Here is a 19040-nt window from a genome sequence, read left to right as displayed (position 1 = left end):
TGTTTGCCATCCTTCAGAACAGACTTCAATCTAAAGCACTGGAGCAAATTTAAACACAGATCCCATGGCATTATTAGAAGAAGTGTAGGAAGTTCTCCTGATGTCCTGATCAACATTCTTCCCTCAACCAATATCCTGTGAAAGAATTTTTTAAAAAACCTAAAAAAGAGACCAACTGGACATTTATAGCTCGTTGTTGTTTGAGGGACATGGAACTCAAATTGACCAGCATGTTAATCTATATTTCACTTCAATGTAATTTCCTGTGAAACGTTTTGAGATGTTTGAAATGTGATGAGGTGCTTTATAAAAACGAATCTTTCTAACAGGAACCCTCTGCCTCCCTCAGGTTTGAGAAAACTGGAAGCTTTCTTTGGTTTCCTCATTACAGTTATGGCAGTTACATTTGGATATGAGGTAAGAATAGATCAATTTTTAAGTTTTTCAGTAGCTTTTACAGTTGCAATATCCTTGGCTCTTCTGATATTGATTTGGCTGCAGTATATGATCTATATATTAAAAAAAATCTCGCGGATTAATACATTCAATCTGTTCTCATTTTGCAATTATTCACTTAAATATGCTGAATTTAGTGGTTGGTTTTGAAACAGACACAATTCACAGATTGAAGTGAAGCTCTTTACTGACTCCTAAACACGTACCATAGTTGTACACTGCTGTCCGGAACTTTCCTGTCTTGTCCCTCGAGTTGTTTGCCCTGCCTTTTAGCCTGACATTGTTGCTATCCAGATTTGTGCACTGCCTCTAATTCATTATTTCCTTAAGCTTCAAAACTGTCGTGCTTCACACCTCCCTCTCTTTTCCTTCTATAATCCACAGGCCTTATAGCTCAAGTTTGGTATTCCTCCATTCCTAGTTGTATCCTATTCTATGGATCTTGGTCCTAAACTTGGATTTATTAATGAAGTATTCCATAGTGTTGCCAACCTTTTATTCACAAGTTATTAATTTTGCATGATTATATTAACAGGAGCAGATTCACTGGTATAGAATGTAAATGTTACTGATATACCATCTCCTCTTTCACCCATTTCAACAAGAGACATAAAGCAGAATCTATAATGCAGGCTGATAATCCAGAGTCAAATCATTTTACTCCTGATTCCAAACATATGGGTGGTCTTGTTGGGAGGTTGGGGGAGGAGCGGGGAGAGTCCAGAAGAAGGGGACACAACCTTAAATTAGAGCTAGGCTCTTCAGGGGTGATGTCAGGAAACAGCTTTTCAGACAAAGGGTAATGGAAACCTGGAATACTTTCCCACTGCACACCCGCCCCCTCCTCCTCCTCCCCCTCCTCCTCTGCCCCCCGCAAACCGGATTTTCAACAATGAAATTGATAGATTCCTGTTGGGTGAAAGTATTAAGGATTATGGAACTGAGATGGGTAGTTGGAGGTAAGATACAGTTCATCCATGATCTAATTGATCTATTCCTATGTGCCATGTTTTAGCGCCACTTGGGGAACCCTGACACAATTACTGAGCATGATTATTCAACTTGGGCTACAACATAACAATGCCCTTGGTAAATCTGTTTTGATAGCTGGTGTTCTGGCTCCTCTACAGGGCATCTCCCTTATTGTGGTCCTACATTGTGTGGAGGATATTTAAGTAAAGAAGAATGATTACATACCTTTTGTAGGGTTGTCTTCATCCCTTTAATGATCTGCATCACCATATCACAGTCCCACCCATCTGACAGTTTAGTTTCAGGTCAAAATGAACTGGTGCTGTGGCACAAGTCCTCTAGGTTTGTATGACATGGGAGCAGGAAACCATCTTCAAAGCCATTACAGTTTTATATACAGATTAATCATATGGTTTCCCAGAACCAATCAAGTTAAGTTAACTCTTATTGTGTGTGTAGGATGTGTATTATTTGATATGAAGATAAATAGGTAATCCATCATTTCAGGGTACAGGAGTTTGGTTTCTTCACAATTAAATTGTGTCTCTCTGCCCCACAGTATGTGACTGTGAAGCCAGATCAGGGACAGCTGCTGAAGGGGATGTTTGTTCCCTACTGTGAAGGCTGTGGAACCCGTCAGTTGGAGCAGGCAGTTGGAATTGTCGGAGCTGTGATCATGCCCCACAATATCTACCTACACTCTGCTTTGGTTAAGGTGAGTTTGTATGTACTCTCATATTTGGATCTTTTCAAAGTTCCCTTTCTAAATTTCACGCTGTCTGATGTGGAGCTACTTGTTACATGGTGGTAAATGAATGCTCAATACTTGCAAGTGTTTCCCATCCTGCTTCCCTTAACTTGTCAGTGGAATGGGGGGAGGGCCTCGCATGACACGTTCCCCTGTGTCCTTGCCCATTTCCTACCAAAGTGATGACTAACATGTACAGGGGATATTCAATACATTCACCTGCGTACAGGCGGCAGTCACTCTCATACACCAGCTCACCACCACCTTCTCAAGGGCAATTAGGGATGGGGAATAAATGCTGGCCTAGCCAGTGACACCCACATCCCATGAACCAATGAAAAAAAATCTCATACACACTCACACTCGCACGCTCTTTCTCGCACTGTCTCCACTACTTGTGTGTACTGAAGAAATAGTGAACGAAATACTTTATTGGACACATCCCGTCATTTGATGTATTCCATTGCCTATACCACTGCAATGTGTCAACTTATTCTATGTATATATGTATGATTATTTCAGGTGTGTATGTGTATATATATATATGTATATATATGTAATTTTCTGCCACATGTAAGTTCTTTCTTTGCAATTGCTGCCACATCTTGCAAGAAATCTAAAATGGATAATTTCCCTTGTGAAAGCAACATATTGCAGAGAGTTGAGAATATGAAGGTGGGCCCATGTGTGAGCAGAATTGGTTTGGAACTGTGACACCTCATGTAGCTGCTCCATCACATCTAGGTTGGGTGGTTACAGGAATTCAGACACATGCAAATCTAATGAACTTACTTTCAAGTGTGTTTTTGAGTTTTGAACCTGTTTTAAATGGCCCCGAGCGTTGGCAGGGGGCAGGTTTTCTATTAATGTGAGGTTTGTTGGCTGCTGTGGGCTTCTTCGAGCATCAGTTGCCATCCCATAACTTCCACAAGTAACGACTCTTATGTGTGAGCAAAAATGGTGAATTGTCGCGATGTTGGCAGCCAAACTCAATCCACTCCTCACTTTGCACATCAGCTGGTCACCCACCCCTTGCCTGTGCCCCCACTTGGTCACTAACCTACTGTGGATACGTTCTGAGACCATTTATTTCACCTTCCTCGGGTTGGTATTGTGAGCTGACAGCCAAAGATTTGAAACCATTTTGCATAACTTCAAACCCCTATGAATTTGGTGCTTTGTGTAATGCAATCATCCTTATGATTGTACTCAGCTCACTGGCCACTTCAGTTTAAACAAATCCTGCCATCCACAATGGGCAACATTCCAAGGATGCAAATGACGGGATATATGTTGTGTAACGTCATGAAACATGTGTGTCCTGATGTAATCTGCTGGGCATTCCCTGCTCAGCACTGCATGTCTGATTCCCTCCCTGGGCTATCCAGGATAGGCTGATTTACTGACATAACTGAAAAGGAAGTTCAGGAGTCTTTAAAATGTGTCTCAAACACTCGTGCCGCACACTCTGAAATTCTAGTGCTGACATCTTCTCTTTCTCAGTCCAGGGAAGTGAACCGAGCCAATAAGAATGAAGTGAGGGAGGCAAATCGCTACTTCTTCATCGAAGCCTGCCTGGCTTTGTTTGTGTCGTTTCTCATCAACGTCTTTGTGGTCTCAGTGTTTGCAGAAGCTTTTTATAATCGCACCAACGCACAAGTGGTGAGTTTGGGAGGGATTTCACTCCCTCAGAAACAAAACCTTTACTGTAGCCATTCCCAAATCGTAGCTCCCGTACGCAGTTATCAAATGTTGCAGCACAGAGACAGAGCACTTATCCCATTTAATCTGTGTTCAAATTTTCTCAAGGCCTCACCCAGTCTAATCTCACTCCCCTTCACTCCCCACACCCTTTAATATCCCACCCAGAATCATAGAATTGTTAGAGTGCAGAAGGAGGCCATTCAGCCCATCCTGTCTGCACTGACTCTCTGACCATTTTAACTTAGTGCCAATCTCCTGCTTTTTCCCCGTAACCCTGCACATTGTTTCTATTTAAATAATCATCTAATGCCCTCTTGAAAGCCTCGGTTGAACCTGCCTCCACCACACTTCCAGGCAGTGTATTCCAGACCCTAACTACTCGCTGTGTGAGAAAGTTTTTTCTCACCTCACCTTTGCTTCTTTTGGAAAACACTTTAAAACTGTGCCCCCTGGTTCTCAATCCATTTATGAGCAGGAACAGTTTCTCCCTATCTACTCTGTCCAAACCCCTCGTGATTTTGAAAACTTCTATCAAGTCTCCTCCTATCCTTCTCCTCTCCAAGGAAAACAGTCCCAACTTCTCCAGCCTTTCCTCATAACTGAAGTGTCTTATCCCTGGAACCATTCTCGTAAACCTCTTCCGCACTCTCTCCAGTGCGTTCACATCCTTCCTATAGTGTGGCACCCAGAACTGTACACAATACTCCAGCTGAGGTCTAACCAGTGTCTTATATAAGTTCATCATAACCTCCCTGCTCTTATACTCTATGCCCCTATTAATGAAGCCTAGAATACTGTAAGCTTTAGAAACAGCTCTCTCTACCTGTCCTGCCACCTTCAATGACTTATGTACATATACACCCAGGTCTGTCTGCTCCTGCACACACTTTAGAATAGTATCATTTATTTTATACTATCTCTCCATGTTCTTTGTACCGAAGTGTATCATCTCACACTTCTCCACATTGAACTTCATCTGCCCCCTATCTGCCCACTCCACCAATGTGCCAATGTCCTTTGGAAGTTCTACACTGTCCTCCTCACAGTTTACAATTCTCCCAAGTTTTGTGTCATCCGCAAACTTTGAAATTGCCCCCTGCTCACCAAGATTTAGATTGAAGTCCATATGCACCACATCAACAGCTTTGCCCTCATCCATTATCTCTGTTACCTCTTCAAAAAAATTCCAGCAAGTTAGGCACTATTTTCCTTTAACAAATCCATGCTGACTGTTCCGAAATCTATCCACGTTTTTCTATGTTACTGTTAATTCTATCCCAAATAATTGTTTCTAGAAGTTTCCCCTCCACTGAAGTTAAACTAACTGGTCTGTAATTGCAGGGCAGATCTTTACAACCTTCTTTGAACAAGGGCATTATGTTTGCAATTCTCCAGTCCCCGGCACCTCTCCCAAATCCAGGGAACATTGAAAGATTATTGTCAGTGCGTCTGCAATTTCCACTCTCACTTCCTTCAATATTCTTGGATGCATCTCAACTGGTCCCATTGCCTTGTCAACAGCTTATCCAATACCACCTCCTTATCAATTTTAAACCTTTCTAGTGACTGAGTTTCCTCCTCTGTCATCGTGGCCTGGGCAGTATCTGTCTCTTGGGTGAAGACAGATGCAAAGTATTCATTTAACACCTCAGCCATGCCTCTTGCCTCTGTGTAAATCCCCTTTTTGGTCCTTACAGGCCCTACTCCATTTACCACTCTTTTTCTATTGATGTGCTTATAGAATACTTTGGGATTTCCTTTTATGGTAGCTGCCAGTCTTTTTTTCATAATCCCTCTTTGCTTCTTGTATTTGCTTTTTCACATCACTTCTGAACCTTCTGTATTCAGCTTGGTTCTCAATTGTATATCCTACCTGACATCTGTTGTAAGCACACTTTTTCTTCTTTAACTTCATTTCTATCTCCTTTGTCATCCAGAGAGATCTGGATTTGTTTGTCCTGCCCTTCCCTTTTGAAGGAACATGCCTTCACTGTGCCCGAACCATCTCCTCTTTGAAGGTAGCCCATTGTTCAGCTACTGTTTTTCCCGCCAACCTTTGGTTCCAGTCTATCCGGCCCAGCTCCGTTCTTGCCCCATTGAAGTCCGCTCTCTGCCAGTTGATTATTCTTACTCTGGATTGACCAATATCCTTTTCCACTGGCATCCTAAACCTTATACAATGATCACTGTCCCCTAAATGTCCCCCTACTGTCACTTGATCTACTTGGCCTACCTCATTCCCAAGAACCAGGTCTAGCAGTGCCTCCTTTCTCGTTGGACTGGACACATACTGCTGTAGGAAATTCCCCTAAACACAATCTAGGAACACTTGTTCCTCACTGCCCCTTACACTACCCCTATCCCAGTCTATATATGGGTAACTAAAGACCCCTTTATAACAGCTGTGTGATGTTTACACCTTTCTGTAATTTCCTTGCAGCTTTGTTCCTCTATATCCTTCCCACTAGTTGGTGGTCTATATATAACACCGAGCAATGTAATTGCACCCTTCTTATTCCTTAGCTCTAGCCAAATCGATTCTGTCCTCGAATCCTATGACACATCCTCTTTCTCCAGCACTGCAATACTCTCCTTAACCAAAAACACCACCCTTCCTCCTGTTTTTCCCTTTCCTATCATTTCTGAACACCTTGTAACCAGGAATATTTAACACCCAGATCTGCCCTTCGTTAAGCCAGGTCTCTGTTATCGCCACAACATCATAATCCCACAAGGCAATCTGTGTCTGTAACTCCCCAATTTTATTAACTATACTCTGTGCATCCACATACATGCAGTGTAACCCTGATTTAGACTTCATTACTTGCTCCCTTACTCTGACTCCCATCTATTAACTGACTATTCTCTATTTTAGTGCTATCTGCCTCTCCCAACATTCCGTGCACCCTGGTATTACTTTCTAATGTTCTCGCCTGGTTCCCACACCCCTGCCGAGTTAGTTTAAACCCTCCCCAACAGCACTAGCAAAATGACCCACAAGGAACTCAGTCCCGGCTCTGTTCAGGTGCAACCCGTCCAGCTTGCACAGATGTCATTTCCCCCAGAGCCAGTCCCAGAAATCTAAAGCCCTCCCCTCCTGCACCATCTTTCTAGCCACACATTCATCTGCCTCATCTTCCTATTTCTGTACTCACTGGCACGCGGCACTGGGGGTAATCTGGAGATGACTACTTTAGAGGTCCTGCTTGCTCATTTTCTACCGAGCCCCCCAAATTCTGATTGCAGGACCACATCCCCCTTCCTACCCATGTCGTTAGTACCAATATGGACTATGACTTCTGGCTGTTCACCCTCCCCCACAAGAACGTCCCGCAGCCACTTGTGACGCCCTTGACCTTAGCATCAGGGAGACAACAAACCATCCTGGAGTCACGTTGACGGACGCAGATACGCCTGACTGTTCCTCTATCAGTACTGCCCTTCCGCTCTTCTTCCTCCCCTCCTGTACAGCTGGGCCACCCGTGGTGCCACAGGCTTGGCTCTTGCTGCCCTCCTCCAAGGATCCAACGCCCTCACCAATATCCAGAATGGAAAACCAGTTAGAGAGTGGGATCTCTGGGGATTCCTTCACTCCCTGTCTGTTTCTCTTGGACTGCCTGCTTGCCACTAACTTGCGGTGTGACCGCCTCTCTGAGCGTGCTATCCACATTGTTCTCTGCCTCTCGGATGTACCTCAGTAACTCCAGCCATTGCTCAAGCTCTGAAATGGAGCTCAAGTTTGTGCAGCCGGTGACATTTCTGGCACGTGGGCTCATCTGGGTCACGAGAAGTGTCCCCAACCCCCCACAGGACAGGCATTTCACTTGGCTGAGCTGACCCACAGTGCCTTAACCTTAAACTTTAAATCACTTTATTTACTTTAACTTTAGTTACTTTTACTTACTTTAACCTTACTCGTGAACTATTAACTATAAGCTGGAGATAAGTAGAAATTTTTCACCCTTACTCAAAAATCAGCTCCCTGTCCTGTACCTATTCTTGCTTTCCCTGTGCTAGATTAGAACTGTACGTTTTTCGAAATTACTGGGGTTGAAGCACAGTCCCTAACAGCAGCTGCTCAAGAACCAATCAAATCATGACTTTCCTGTGATGTCACTCTTCAAAACCGCCAAGCAGCTCAGGAAGGGTCCAACTCCCCCCTCCCCCAGAACCTGCTCCCGCACAGGTCCGACACCCCCCTCCCCCAGAACCTGCTCCCGCGCAGGTCCGACTCCCCCCCTCCCCCCAGAACCTGCTCCCGCGCAGGTCCGACTGCCCTCTACCCCAGAACATGTTCCCGTGCAGGTCCGACTGCCCTCTACCCCCCGGAAGGTCCAATCCCACATGCCCCCTCACTCTCCACATCTTCTAATATCTCTCACTCCCCACACCCTGTAATATCCCATTCTTCCCCCTCACTCCACACCCTGTCATGTCCCACCCAGTCTAATCCCTCACTCCCCCTCACTCCCCGCACCCTTTAATATCCCACCCAGTCTAATCCCACTCTCCACCCTCACTCCCCACACCCTTTAATATCCCACCCAGTCTAATCCCACTCTCCTCACTCCCCGCACCCTTTAATATCCCACGCAGTCTAATCCCACTCTCCACCCTCACTCCCCACACCCTTTAATATCCCACCCAGTCTAATCCTACTCTCCCCCTCACTCCCCACACCCTTTAATATCCCACCCAGTCTAATCCCACTCTCCCCCTCACTCCCCGCACCCTTTAATATCACACCCAGTCTAATCCCACTCTCCCCCTCACTCCCCACACCCTTTAATATCCCACCCAATCCAATTCCACTCTCCCCCTCACTCCCCACACCCTTTAATATCCCACCCAGTCTAATCCCACTCTCCCCCTCACTCCCCACACCCTTTAATATCCCACCCAGTCTAATCCCACTCTTCCGCTCACTCCCCGCACCCTTTAATATCCTACCCAGTCTAATCACCCTGTAATATCCCACTCTTCCCCCTCACTCTCCACACCCTGTCATATCCCACCCAGTCTAATCCCTCACTCCCCATACCCTTTAATATCGCACTTACCCCCTCACTCCCCACACCCTTTAATATCCCACCCAGTCTAATCCCCCTCCCACCCTCACCCCACACCCTTTAATACCCCACCCAGTCTAATCCCACTCTCCCCTCACTCCCCACACCCTTTAATATCCCACCCAGTCTAATCCCACTCTCCCCCTCACTCCCCACACCCTTTAATATCCCACCCAGTCTAATCCCACTCTCCCCCTCACTCCTCGCACCCTTTAATATCCCACCCAGTCTTATCCTTACTGTAATGGGATGCCCTGAATCTAACTGGGGTCTTGTACAAGTTTAACTTTGCCTCTTCCTGTGCAGCCACAGGAGCAGGCTGACAGAGCACAGGCTGTTTTCAGTTTGGCACCACTCCTTCCCTCGTTTATTCTTTTGAAGGTGAAATGAGCAAGCTGAGCACTAGTATATTTTGTACGTGCTCTCTCCAGGATGTCGACGGTGCATGGTGAGCCTATATTCATGAACATCGTGTCCTGAGTCTGTAGTTCACACAAGTCTCTGACTAGCCACAGGGCTGCTGCAGTGACACTCTTTAAATCACACGTATTATTTTTAGTGGAACATACTCTATACACAATACTTATACATGTACTGTACTTAATCTGCCACTATTCAGTCACTGAGGGAGTAAAGCACTCAACCATCAAAAAGCACACTGCTTTTCATCTTGCCATTTTACCGACAAATGCATAAAAATGTTTGAGTTCAACTTGTATGTCAATGAGTATTGGAAGGCCCAATGGCAGTGTCTATTATTTTTTTAATTATTAATCAGAAATGCTATTAACCACATCTGAATTCCCAATATGCCACACGTAGCTAATGATTAATGTATTGGACAATAAAGTCTTTGTTCATTTGTTTGGCTAAGTTTTGGCCTTATTGTCAATCAAGAAGAAAAATGCTTGGACTCCCCCTGATGGCTCAGTTAATAATTGCAACACATGATGTTGTGTTGAGCCAGCCAGATCAGAAGGTACTAAATTCAGTTCCTGCTGAGATTATCGACCTGAATTTGAACTGGGGTATATTCAGTCACTGAATAGTGAGCAGGAACCCTGTGAGGTTTTCCTTTTTATCTTTGGTCACTTCCTTTTATCCCTGTCCCAACCCTACCACTTCCTGTGTTCACCCATGGATAAAACTTTCCTCCAATTCGCTTACAGCTGCACTTTCTAAATCCCAGCTGCGTCGGCCTTTGGCTCTCCATTCACCATGACGTTTCTGCAGCTACTGATTTACTCAACCACATCTTTGCCTCCACTTTTGATGTCTTACTCCCCCAAAAAACTGTTACTCCTGACCATTCCCCCTTGTACAGTCCTCATCTCCACTCCCTTAAGTCTAAACAGTGCAAATTTGAAAGGATATGTGGTTTAGCCATCCACCACCAGGTCTGGCTGGACTACGTAAAACACTATGCGGTCCTGCTCTCATACGAACATACGAATTAGGTACAGGAGTAGGCCATTCAGCCCCTCGAGCCTGCTCTGCCATTCAATAAGATCATGGCTGATCTGACTGTAACCTCCCACCTACCCCCGATAACCTTTCACCCCCTTGTTAATCTAAAATTTATCTACCTCTGCCTTGAAAATATTCAAAGACTCTGCTTCCACCACCTTTTTGAGCAAAAGAGTTCCAAAGATTCTCAACCCTCTGAGAGAAAACATTTCTCCTCATCTCCGTTTTAAATGGGTGACCCCTTATTTTGAAACAGTGACCCCTAGTTCTAGATTCTCCCACAAGAGTAAACACCCTCTCCACATCCACCCTGTCAAGACCTCTCAGGATCTTAAAGGTTTCAATTAAGTCATCTCTTACTCTTCTAAACTCCAGTGGGTACAAGCCTAGTCTGTCTAACCTTTCCTCATAAGACAATCCACCCATTCCAGGTATTAGTCTGGTAAACCTTCTCTGAACTGCTTCCAACGCATTTACATCCTTCTTTAAATAAGGAGACCAGTACTGTGCACCGTACTCCATATGTGGTCTCACCAGTGCCCTGTATAAGTGAAGCATAACCTCTCTACTTTTATATTCAATTCTCCTCACGATAAACAATAACATTCTATTAGCTTTCCTAATTACTTGCTGTACCTGCATACCAGCCTTTTATGACTCATGCACTAAGACACCCAGATCCCTCTGCATCTCAGAGCTCTGCAATCTCTCACCATTTAGATAATATATTTCTTTTTCTTGCCAAAATGGACAATTTCACATTTTCCCACATTATACTCCATTTACCCAGGGCTTTGCCCACTCACTTAACCTATCCATGTCATTTTGTAGTCTCCTTATGTCTTCACAACTTACTCTCCTACCTATTTTTGTGTCATCAGCAAACTTAGCAACCATCCCATCCCTCCCTTCATCCAAGTCATTGATATAAATTGTAAACAGTTGAGGCCCCAGCACTGATCCCTGTGACACACCACTCATCACATCCTGCCAACCAGAAAATGACCCATTTATGCCTATTCTGTTTCCTGTTAGCTAGTCAATCTTCTATCTATGCTAATATGTTACCCCCTACACCATGAGTATTTATTTTCCTCAATAACCTTTGATATGGCACCTTATCAAATGCCTCCTGGAAATCTAAGTACAGCACATCCACAGGTTCTCCTTTATCCACAGCACATGTTACTTCCTCAAAGAACTCCAATAAGTTGGTTAAACATGATTTCCCTTTCACGAAACCATGTTGACTCTGCCTGATTGCCTTGAATTTTTCTAAGTGTCCTGCTATAGCATCTTTAATAATAGCTTCTAACATTTACCCTATAACAGGCTAACTGGCCTGTAGTTTCCTGCTTTCTGTCTCCCTCCCTTTTTAAATAAAGAAGTTATATTTGCTATTTTCCAATCTAATGGAACCTTCCCTGAATGTTGGGAATTTTGGAAAATTAAAACCAACACAACAACTACCTCACTAGCCACTTCTTTTAAGGTCCAAGGATGAACTCCATCAGGATCCGGGGGTTTGTCAACCTGCAGCTCCAACAATTTAAGTACCACTTCCCTGGTGATTGTAATTTTCCTGAGTCCGTCTCTCCCTCCCAATTCCTGATTTACAGCTATTTCTGGGATGTTACTTAACTGAAACAAAATATCGGTTCAATTAATCTGTCATCTCTTTATTTTCCATTATTAATTCCCCAGACTCACTTTCTATAGGACCAATGCTCACTTTGTTAACTCTTTTCTTATTCAAATATCTATTGAAACTCTTACTATCAGTCTTTATATTTCTCCCATGCTCTTATTTTGCCCTCCTTATTAATCTTCTTGTCATTCTTTGCTGTTCTTTATATTTTGTCCATCTCTCATCTGCTAAAACTGCTCACTATTCCAGGGTCACCCTGGAATGTAAAAATAACCCCCGGCTTCTTTTCTCTACTGCAAACCTTCTTCTTAAACCCCTCTCCCCTATCTCCTCCACTCTCACTTCCTGTAAGCTCCTGGACTTCTTTGTCATTAAGATCGAGACAATCCAACCAATTGTCTCTGCCACATCCTTCCCTTCCACTAACCCACCTGACCATACTTCCTCTAATACTAATCCCTGCCCTAACTCTGAACTCTCATATTTCTCTAGTTTCTCTCCTATCTCCCCTCATGCCTTCTCCAAACTCAACTTTCCCATGAGACCCACCTTCTGTTCCCTCAACGCTATCCCCACTGCTGATCCACTGAACTTCCCTCCTGGTCCCCGTGTTAGTCGATATTGTAAACAGTTCTCTCCAGGTGTTGTCCCTCTCTCCTTTAAGTCTGCCGTCATCACCACTCTGCTTAAAAAAAAACCCTTCACCACCCCCAAAATTGCCATCCCATCTCCAACTCCCCTTTCCTCCCCACAGGCCTTGAGTGTGTTGTCACTTCCCAAATCTGTTGCCAGAACTCCATGTTTGAATCCCTCCAATCAGGTTTCGGCCCCTGATACTGAAACAGTCTCTTATCAAAGTCACAAATGACATCCTGTGTGACTGTGACACAGGTAAACTTTCCCTCCTCGTCCTTCTCGACCTGTCTGCAGCCTTTGACACGGTTTGACCACACCATCCTCCTCCAACACCTCTCCGCTGTCGTCCAGCTGGGTGGGACCTGCTCTCACCTGGTTCCATTCTTATCGATCTAATCGGAGCCAGAGAATCACTGGAAATGGCTTCTCTTCCTGCTCCTGCACTGTTACCTCTGGTGTCCCCCCCCAGGATCTATCCTTGACCCCCTCCTATTTCTCATCTACATGCTGCCCCTCAGTGACACCATCCGAAAGCACAGTGTTAGTTTTCACATGTATGCTGACAACAACCAGCTCTACCTCACCCCCACCTCTCTCAACTCCTCCACTGCTGCTAAATTATCAGACTGCTTATCCAACATCCAGTACTGGATGAGCAGAGATTTCCTTCAATTAAATATTGGGAAGACTGAAGCCATTGTTTTTGGTCCCTGCTCCGAGCTCCGTTCTCTAACTAACTGCTCCGCCCCCCCTCCCTGGCAACAAATCTGCAACTAAAGCAGACTCTTTGTAACCTTGGTATCATATTTGACCCCGAGTTGAACTGCTGACCACACATCTACACCATCACTAAGATTGCCTATTTCTATCTCTAACATGGCCTGGTCCACTGCTGTCTCAGCTCATCTCCTGCTGAAATTCTCATCCATTCCTCTATTACCTCCAGACCTCCAGACTCAACTATTCCAACGCACTTCTGGCTGACCTCTCACATTCTAACCTCCGTAAACTTGAGCTCTCCAAACTCTGTTGCCCACATCCCTACTCACACCAAGTCCTGCTCACCAATCACCCCTGTGCTCTCCGACCTCCACTGACTCCCGGTCAAGCAACGTCTCGATTTTTAAAAATTCTCACCCTTGTTTCCAAATCCCTCCGTGGCCTCACCCCTCCCTATCTCTGTAATCTCCTCCAGCCTCACAACCCTCAGAGATCTCTGCACCCTTCTAATTCTGGCCCCTTGAGCATCCCCAATTTTAATCGCTCCACCATTGGCGGCCGTGCCTTCAGCTGCCTGGACCCCAAGCTCTGGAATTCCCTCCCTACCCGTCTCCACCTCTCTACCTCACTTTCCCCCTTTAAGACCCTCCTTAAAACCGACCTCTTTGACCAAGCGTTTGGTCATCTGACCTAATATTGTTATGTGGCTCAGTGTCATATTTTGTTTCAGAATACTCCCTTGAAGCATTTTATTACATTAAAAGTGCTATCGATAAAAGTTGTTCTTGTTAATATCTCTAACTTGGGGATGTTGAGGTTAATGTTAATGCCCCTTCTGTTACCTTGGTTGGCACTCAGCAGAGGCCTGGAATGACAGCTGGAACCTTTCTAGTCTGGATGGGTCAGTATCACATTCAACAGCATACCAGCCCACTGAGTGTACTGAGATACTAGAAAGGATATCTTCTCTCCCACTCTGGCCATTGGAGCTCCCTGTGCTATACACTAGCTGCAGCTGAGAGTTTCCTTCATTAACTTCTGGGCCAATGTGAAGACGACACTTGAGCTTTTCTCTACTTGCGGGTGACGCTGCCCTCGATTTTGCTGCTGAGGGAGATGGCTGAGCTGCTCAGAGTATTCCCATGATGGCGTGACTGAGGGAAGTCATCTGTTACTGCAAATCCAAAAGCAAAATACTGTCAATGCTGGAAGTCTGTAATAAAAATAGAAAATGCTGGAAATACTCAGGTGAGGCAGCACCTGGGGAGAGAGGAACAGAGTTAATGTATCCATTACCTTTCATCAGAACCAGCCAAAGTTAGAAATGTAATAGCTTCTACATTGGCGAAAGGGAGGAGGGTGAGAAACAGAACAAAAGGCATGTGATAGGTTGGAAGACAGGAGAGATTAAGAGTTGGTGGTGCAAGGCTAAAGGGAGTGGTAATTGGCCAAGTAAAGAAACAAAAAAAGATATGTTGAGGAGGTATGATTGGTAGAATGAAAGCAAAAACAAGAAAGATCTGATTAGGACGGAAACATGCAAAGAAACCATAATCTCAGCTCCTTCCTTTTATTTCCTTTTGTGGTATTGAGGTGTGATATGTCTGTAAGCTATATACATTCAGAATGCTTATGGCCAGGTGATTGATATTAACACCGAGGCTTGTATTTCATACTTTGAAATGTTTAAAAGGTTTTTCTTTTTGTTTTTGAAGCACGAAGCTTGTTTCAACCAGAGCGGCCCATATTCCGACCTCTTCCCTCTGAACAATCAGACTTTGGAAGTTAACATCTACAAAGGGGTAAGTGGGATACACATTTAACCCAGACATTTAGCATGGCCCTTGTTCAGTTTTTTTCCATGGTTATGGGTAGAGAAAGTGCTCCAGTGTTGTTTTGAAACAGAAAATCAGCTTAAACACTTCAAAATGCACTCTTTCGGTAAAATACAAATGACCTATTTCTAACTGCAGTGTATAGGTGATATAACTGAGGTTACAGGGTGAAAGTAGAACTGTTCTATATGGTGGTACACAGTGAAATGAATATCAGCCCTGTTATGAAAGGATGGGCCCCAGTGCAATTATTCTGAACCTTTGCTCAATTCGCCTGATTGTGCCTCTTGATCTCTCTCTTGCTCTAAGGCTCTCCCACTCTGTCCCCAATGTGCACTCGCTCTGCAACTCTATTGCATTTCCCCTCCACATTTCTACCTTATACTGTATGGTCTTGGTCTCTCACATGCCAACACCCTCTACGTCTTCTGTTTAGGCTTTCAGGCTCGCTCATGCTGCCACTCCACTCTCAAACAAACAAACGCTTGCTCTTTTTCTCTCTTTGCGTCTCTCTCTCTCAATCTTGTTTGCTGAAATTTCATTACTTCCTGCAACCCACAGGAATCATTGTGGCCTTCATTAAGATCCAGAAATCTCTTTCCCACCATCCAGCAAATGACATCTTATTGATTATATAGGGCAGTCAATGACGACTTGGCTACACTCACTTCCGATAACCTTCCTGTTGTCTTTCTCACAGGGCGTTGTGTTGGGCTGTTACTTTGGTGCTGCCGCTCTCTACATCTGGGCCATTGGCATCCTGGCAGCAGGTCAGAGTTCAACCATGACTGGAACATACTCGGGACAGTTTGTCATGGAGGTAATCTTTACTCAAGAATTTGTGTTTTTTTTTTGCCTTTGAGTTTTCTTGTTACCCACAGATCTGTTTGCGTCTGGAGGAACATTCAGTGATCCAATGAATTAGATGGGTCTTCTTGCTCACTGAATATCTGCTGGGGTGAGGGGGTTGTAATGTTGGTTAGGATGAAATGAGGCAAAATTTTTGCCATGATTATTTCTGATATTTGCTAACAAAACAATGACCACTGCACTTCCAAGTAATTAATTGGATGCAAAGCACTTGGGGCATCTCTGAGACTGAATCACAGTGAGGATATTTCCATCAGAATAGATTTTTTTTCATAAACGGCACAAATAATGACTCACGCACAGTAAAATCATTATGTACAAACTTAGTGCTTCTAGCCGCCTCTAATTCTCAGACTCTTGTCAGTACAGTGCCTACTACAATTTGATTCACCTGGGTTTGTACTGATGGCATTCCCTTTTGTCTGCTGGCTGAAAGTATTAGCTCCAAACTCATTTTGTGGAGTCAACTCTTAATGGAAACAAAGTACAAAATTACCACTTTCCCATCTGCTACATGGATTGTGGTAATGTTAAACTGAGATTTTCTTCTGGAGTTCAGGTTCACGTACGTTTTTGAGGTGATGTTCAGAGAACTTTACTCTGTATCTAACCCTGTGCTGTACCTGTCCTGGGAGTGTTTGATGGGCACGGTGTAGAGGGAGCTTTACTCTGTATCTAACCCCGTGCTGTACCTGCCCTGAGAGTGTTTGATGGGGTCAGTGTAGAGGGAGCTTTACTCTGTATCTAACCCTGTGCTGTACCTGTCCTGGGAGTGTTTGATGGGGACAGTGTAGAGGGAGCTTTACTCTGTATCTAACCCTGTGCTGTACCTGCCCTGAGAGTGTTTGATGGGGTCAGTGTAGAGGGAGCTTTACTCTGTATCTAACCCTGTGCTGTACCTGTCCTGGGAGTGTTTGATGGGGACAGTGTAGAGGGAGCTTTACTCTGTATCTAACCCCGTGCTGTACCTAGCAAGGGAGTGTTTGATAGGGACAGTGTAGAGGGATCTTTACTCTGTATCTAACCCCGTGCTGTACCTGCCCTGTGAGTGTTTGATGTGGACAGTGTAGAGGGAGATTTACTCTGTATCTAACCCTGTGCTGTACCTGTCCTGGGAGTGTTTGATGGGGACAGTGTAGAGGGATCTTTACTCTGTATCTAACCCCGTGCTGTACCTGCCCTGTGAGTGTTTGATGTGGACAGTGTAGAGGGAGATTTACTCTGTACCTAACCCCGTGCTGTAGCTGTCCTGGGAGTGTCTGATGGGGACGGTGTAGAGGGAGGTTTACTCTGTATCTAACCCCGTGCTGTACCTGTCCTGGGAGTGTTTGATGGGGACAGTGTAGAGGGAGCTTTACTCTGTATCTAACCCCGTGCTGTACCTGTCCTGGGAATGTTTGATGGGGACGGTGTAGAGGGAGATTTACACTGTATCTAACCCCGTGCTGTACCTGTCCTGGGAGTGTTGATGGGGACAGTGTAGAGGGAGCTTTACTCTGTATCTAACCCCGTGCTGTACCTGTCCTGGGAGTGTTGATGGGGACAGTGTAGAGGGAGCTTTACTCTGTATCTAACCCCGTGCTGTACCTGTCCTGGGAGTGTTCGATGGGGACAGGGTAGAGGGAGCTTTACTCTGTGTCTAATCCCGTGCTGTACCTGTCCTGGGAGTGTTCGATGGGGACAGGGTAGAGGGAGCTTTACTCTGTGTCTAACCCCGTGCTGTACCTGTCCTGGGAGTGTTTGATGCGGACGGTGTAGAGGAAGATTTACTCTGTATCTAACCCCGTGCTCTACCTGCCCTGGGAGTGTTTGATGGGGACAGTGTAGAGGTAGCTTTACTCTGTATCTAACCCTGTGCTGTCCCTGTCCTGGGAGTGTTTGATGGGGACAGTGTAGAGGTAGCTTTACTCTGTATCTAACCCTGTGCTGTACCTGTCCTGGGAGTGTTTGATGGGGACGGTGTAGAGGGAGCTTTACTCTGTATCTTACCCCGTGCTGTACCTGTCCTGGGAGTGTTTGATGGGGACAGTGTAGAGGGAGCTTTACTCTGTAACCCCGTGCTGTATCTGTCCTGGGAGTGTTTGATGAGGACAGTGTAGAGGGAGCTTTACTCTGTATCTAACCCTGTGCTGTACCTGTCCTGGGAGTGTTTGATGGGGACAGTGTAGAGGGAGCTTTACTCTGTGTCTAACCCCGTGCTGTACCTGTCCTGGGAGTGTTTGATGGGGACAGTGTAGAGGGAGCTTTACTCTGTATCTAACCCCGTGCTGTACCTGTCCTGGGAGTGTTGATGGGGACAGTGTAGACGGAGCTTTACTCTGTATCTAACCCCATGCTGTACCTGTCCTGGGAGTGTTTGATGGGGACGGTGTAGAGGAAGCTTTACTCTGTATCTAACCCCGTGCTGTACCTTTCCTGAGAGTGTTTGATGGGGACGGTGTAGAGGAAGCTTTACTCTGTATCTAACCCCGTGCTGTAGCTGTCCTGGGAGTGTTTGATGGGGACAGTGTAGACGGAGCTTTACTCTGTATCTAACCCCATGCTGTACCTGTCCTGGTAGTGTTTGATGGGGACAGTGTAGAGGGAGCTTTACTCTGTATCTAACCCCGTGATGTACCTGTCCTGGGAGTGTTTGATGGGGACAGTGTAGACGGAGCTTTACTCTGTATCTAACCCCGTGCTGTACCTGTCCTGGGAGTGTTTGATGGGGACAGTGTAGACGGAGCTTTACTCTGTATCTAACCCCGTGCTGTACCTGTCCTGGGAGTGTTTGATGGGGACAGTGTAGAGGGAGCTTTACTCTGTATCTAACCCCGTGCTGTAGCTGTCCTGGGAGTGTTTGATGGGGACAGTGTAGACGGAGCTTTACTCTGTATCTAACCCCGTGCTGTACCTATCCTGGGAGTGTTTGATGG

At 45.2% G+C, this 19040-nt stretch overlaps 1 protein-coding gene across 4 annotated transcripts in view; it reads left to right on the top strand.

Moving 5' to 3' along the window:
- LOC121273335 (natural resistance-associated macrophage protein 2-like) overlaps positions 1 to 19040 on the top strand; it is a 194980-nt gene that overhangs the window by 90359 nt on the left and 85581 nt on the right. For all 4 annotated transcript variants that reach the window (XM_041180485.1, XM_041180484.1, XM_041180483.1 and 1 more), the window contains exons 8-12: positions 350 to 417; positions 1988 to 2143; positions 3680 to 3838; positions 15136 to 15222; positions 15956 to 16075. In XM_041180485.1, the coding sequence (XP_041036419.1) occupies positions 350 to 417; positions 1988 to 2143; positions 3680 to 3838; positions 15136 to 15222; positions 15956 to 16075 (590 nt within the window). The remainder of the gene's footprint in view (positions 1 to 349; positions 418 to 1987; positions 2144 to 3679; positions 3839 to 15135; positions 15223 to 15955; positions 16076 to 19040) is intronic.

The sequence above is a fragment of the Carcharodon carcharias genome, chromosome X (genome assembly GCF_017639515.1).
Source record: "Carcharodon carcharias isolate sCarCar2 chromosome X, sCarCar2.pri, whole genome shotgun sequence".
NCBI lineage: Eukaryota > Metazoa > Chordata > Chondrichthyes > Lamniformes > Lamnidae > Carcharodon > Carcharodon carcharias.
Note: the sequence above shows the minus strand (reverse complement) of the source record. Positions and strands in the feature narration are given on the sequence as shown.